This window comes from Morone saxatilis, unplaced genomic scaffold, assembly GCF_004916995.1.
Source record: "Morone saxatilis isolate NCDOM2014 unplaced genomic scaffold, NCSU_SB_2.0 Contig22, whole genome shotgun sequence".
NCBI classification, from domain to species: Eukaryota; Metazoa; Chordata; class Actinopteri; family Moronidae; genus Morone; species Morone saxatilis.
Window position 1 is genome coordinate 18,583,243 of NW_023339785.1, and position 4,542 is coordinate 18,587,784.

The 4,542-nt window shown below is 40.1% G+C and overlaps 1 protein-coding gene across 2 annotated transcripts in view; it reads left to right on the plus strand.

Annotated features, from left to right (window-relative positions):
• Positions 1-474: 474 nt before the first annotated feature.
• The window catches only part of ctnna1 (catenin (cadherin-associated protein), alpha 1), a 76,160-nt gene continuing 72,092 nt past the window's right edge, over positions 475-4,542 (plus strand). Inside the window, exons 1-3 of one of the 2 annotated variants that reach the window (XM_035669029.1) lie at positions 475-604; positions 2,502-2,619; positions 2,982-3,177. In XM_035669029.1, the coding sequence (XP_035524922.1) occupies positions 2,515-2,619; positions 2,982-3,177 (301 nt within the window). In that variant the 5' untranslated portion in view covers positions 475-604; positions 2,502-2,514. Of the gene's footprint in view, positions 822-2,501; positions 2,620-2,981; positions 3,178-4,542 lie in introns of both variants that reach the window. The other variant, XM_035669027.1, reaches the window with a different exon arrangement.

Consider the following 4,542-nt stretch of genomic DNA (forward strand, 5'->3'; position numbering starts at 1 on the left):
ATCTGACTTTGACTTTTGTATCTAGCTTTAGGATTTGTTTGTTTCTTGACCAACTGTAAAGAAAAACAACAAGAAGAAAAGAAAATGTAAACTGATTCCTTCCTGGTATGTCTGGTGCATGTGAAGAATTGGACATAAATCTGACTTTGACTTTTTGACTTTTGTATCTACTTTGAGGACTGTTTTTGTCTTTACCACCAACTGTAAAAAAAACAAAAGAAGAAAAGAAAAAGTAAACGATATCCTTCCTGTGTAATGTCTGGGCATGTGAAGAATTGACATAAATCTACTATTATCTCACTTTAGGATTTGTTTTGTTCTTTACACCAACTGTAAAAAAAAAAGAAGAAGTAAAACTGGTATCCCGGGCCATGGTCGCACACTCACTTTGTGGAAGCAGTAATTAATCCATATATGGGCAAATACAGTGAGCGCCACGCCCAAAACACCTCCCTGTTTGCGGGCTTGCTGTGTCCTGTGGTCGCCCCGCTGCCAGGAAGTTCAGGAACTCGGTCACCGCCCCAGCAGCAACCCCCCCGTCCGCCTCATCCATTGTTGGGCAATAGTCTGCGACACCGAAACAGTCTTAACCGAAACTTTTCAGGTAACTTAAGATCTTTTCAAAGCTCCGAATTTACTTTTATGTATTTTTTCGGAGGGGGAAGGAAGCGCCGTGAGCTAGGAGGAGCAGTAAACTGAGTCGGTGAGAGGAGGAAAAGGGAGGAAAAGGGAGGAAAACTTTTCAGGCGAGGAACTCCGTAATTCTCATTCCTCCATTTTGAACTTTTAAACTCCAGTTTTTCCCAGTGGATTGTTTTTCGGTGAGTTTAAAACGTTTCTCTTTAGCGATATAAGAAGGCAAACGCTTAAACCGCTGTTAACCTACACGGGATGCTTAGTTGAACAGCTTGTTTACAGTTTAAAAGTTTTATTTTTTTTCCTCTCTCCGCAGTATTTTACGCAAGCTAACGCAGCTAATGTTTGTTGTGTCGGCTAGCGTTAGCAGGTAGGTTTTAAGGTGACCTGTAAGTAAGAAAATACCCCTTTTAAACCTTAACGACACGGTTTTTAAAGTCTGCATAATGTTAAAGCCTCTTTGAACGTTAATTAAAATGGGTAAAGTTAGCCACAACAGGTGCCACTTAAGCTACTTAACTAGTGTTAGCGCCTAGGTTATATTTAGCTCGCCAGGTGTTAGACTCACCCTGTCTCTCGAGTTACATGTGTTATTATTTTAATTTGGATGTTTTTGATAAGTTAGGGTATTTTAATTAGCAGAAAAAGCTGTCGTCCTTTTGGCCAAACTAGTTTAACGTGAGTTTACGCAGAGTTATTTCACTTTAATAACTTTAAAGTAACGTTATAGTGGTTTCTAGCTAAGTTATGTAAGTTTTTATGTCGTTTTGGTTTAATTCGACAAGTTTTGTAAAATATCTGTATGAGACTTCATCTGCCACACCCATAGTGCAGAGGAGGTGAACGGGATTTCACACCCGCTGTCCCAGGTACTTGGTGTAATGAATAGACCAGATTTTAATGGAGATAGAAGTAGGTTCAATACACATAGTCCAGCACCACAAGTATCTGTGAAAGAGCCTTTCCTTCAATGCATTGCACACCACAAACAGCTTAATTAATTTATATTGTTTCAGGCTGGCAGGTTGTTTTAGCAGTAGAGATCTAAAAAACCTCAGCAAATGAAACCGAAACTATCTGGTAGGGAAAGTAGTTTTCACTGTTTGTGTGAAGTGACCTTTTGGTATTCTAGTGGATGTGAAACCTCAGTGGTTGATAAATAATAGTACATTAAAGCCTCTGTGTGTAGATTTGTGCCTGTGATAAAATGAGTTACAACTGTGACAGACAATCTGCATCCAAATCTGAACTTTTGTCAGGATTTTTGAAGGCACAATTGAAAGCACATGCGCCCAATAAATAACAGGTCAGTATATAACATTAAGTTGTCATCACTCAAATGTTCCTCTGGCGTTTTCTGATTTTTTTTCTTTTGTTTACAATGTAGGCTAAAAGCTGTCTACGGCATTGTTCTCACAGCTGACCAACTTTTCAGTTGAAGCCCCTCAGCCCCCCGGGCTTGCTGATTATCCCTGCCCCTCCATGTTAGATAGCTAATCAATGGAGTTGCAGTCACTGCTTGAAAAGAGAAATCGAAATTGGACCACAGTGTTGCTGTGTCTTTGGCAATCATTCTGTGAGGGATGGAGCATTGCTGGCTCCAACAAGAACTATTATTTTGACTGTTGTACAAACCTTTAGAGACTAACTAGTCTGAAAATCACAAAGGAAGCTTAACTTAGTTGTTCCCTTCTAAAAATGTATGATTTTCTTGGCCTGACCATCATATAATAACAGATATTCAGTGTTAATTAGGACAAATATGTTGATACAGTTTAAATTGTATTTCATCGTTGCATCTGAAGTATGAAACGATTATCTGTTTTAACTTTTTTCTTTGACCGTGTACATTTTTTTACCCCCAGAATTCCAGACACCATGACAAACATCAACACGGCCAACATCAACTTTAAATGGGACCCAAAGAGTCTAGAGATCCGTACTCTGGCAGTGGAGAGGCTGCTGGAGCCCCTGGTCACCCAGGTAATGTAAACTCTGTGTGCATTTTAATTTAGAATAAGGTTCAGGTAGCCTATGGGCTGTGGGATGGGTGCAGAGTTTTGATAAGAAAAAATGCTTGGAAATACAACTTCAATGTGATACTGAAGCAGAGTTAATATTAATAGTATAAAAAGGAGCTTCTCACCACCTACATGTTCTAAAACATTAACAAGCAGCGTATTATATCAGCTATATTAAATGAAACATTTTCCTTGCATCAAGTATTAAGCATATATATTATATATTATTTATTGAGAGAGCTGTTGGCATAACGGTCTCCTGCCACGTACATTTAAGGGCCTGAAGCAGCTATTTATGTTGTTTCTTCTCTAACCCTTCCATAGGTCACCACCTTGGTAAACTCCAGCAACAAAGGCCCATCTAACAAGAAGAAAGGGCGCTCCAAGAAGGCTCATGTTTTGGCAGCATCGGTGGAGAACGCTACCCAGAACTTCCTGGAGAAAGGAGAGAAGATTGCAAAGGAAAGTCAGTTCCTTAAGGATGAGCTCACTGCTGCTGTGGAAGATGTCCGCAAGCAAGGTATATTGAAAATACATATTGCAACAGTGTGTGGTTTCTAGCTTGTACAGAGTGCTTCTTAAGATAGGAGGAATGATAAATAAATCATAAGCTATGTACATACTGTATCATCTGCCCCAGTGGAAGAGCTTGAAATAAGAATATGTTTTGAGCCTGATAGGTTTCCTTTTGCTGTGGGGTTTTCAGGGAGACCATTCATAGACTTTTCATTTAAGCATGCAGACAGTTCACACTCATATCATTTGCACTGTCACCGCCTTGCCTTACTGGGATCCAACTAGCTATGTTTCTAAATGCTTTTGATTAGGAATGATCTGATCTCAGCGATCCGTATCAGCGCCGATCACACATTTTTTCAGCTCATCTGTATCGGTTATGTTGAGAGGCTTATTGATCCGATCTTTTGTTGTTCGTCAGTTGTCACACAGCTCTTTTTACCCACGAAGCGTTGATGCACGGTGCAACCATGGTTAACTCTCTCCTCCACTCTGTAGAGAGCAGGAGCAGCCCTGCTCTCTACAGAGTTTCACCACGGGCGGGGCTGCCTGTGTACAGAGGAGGGAGCGATAGAGATACACAACCACACTCAACACACCACTGCAAGTGCAACACACGTCCTCTGAACAAAAAGCCAATAAGAGTAATTAATGAATTTAATCTGCTCACGCATACAGACAACGGAAATAAACATTAAACAGAATACAGAGAAACTCCCTCCAGACAACAACAAGGCCAAAAAGACTACAGGGTTTATTATTTTATACTTTATTATGTAAAAAAAACAGTGGTGGTTGCTAAAGAGGTTAGTGTAGATATTGCTTACATCAATTATACCCGAACTGGAGAGTATTTCTTCATTGAGACGAGGAAAGAAGGCCTTTCTCTCAATTGAAAACATGTTTTTGCTTTTCTCCCAGCTTACTTTGGGAAGAGTTTGACTACGTTATATAGTCTGTTGATCTGACTGGTTGAAGCTTGCCAGAGATTGACAGGTGGTTCATTCCATTACCTGTATTTTCTGAACGTTCCTGCCCGTTTTCAAACAACAAACCATCTGGCGCAGTCCGGTTAATAGCCAGTACCAGTCGGATACAGGTGCATTAATATTATTCTTTCTTTGTGTAGACTAGTAACCCTGTAAGGTGCTCTTGTTGTATGGCCTGGTTCAGATTAAACCCATTGTAAAATGTCAACAAATGCATACAGAGAATGAATGGTGCAGAACTTCAGCAGCATTTTAGGCTGTATCAGTATCAGATATCAGATCAACCTTACTGTGTGTTCTTCTAGACCAGTGTAAGGTTGCTCAGAAACTATTTGGACTTGAGCCTGGACATGAGTGAAAGATGGTTCATCAAAGACTTG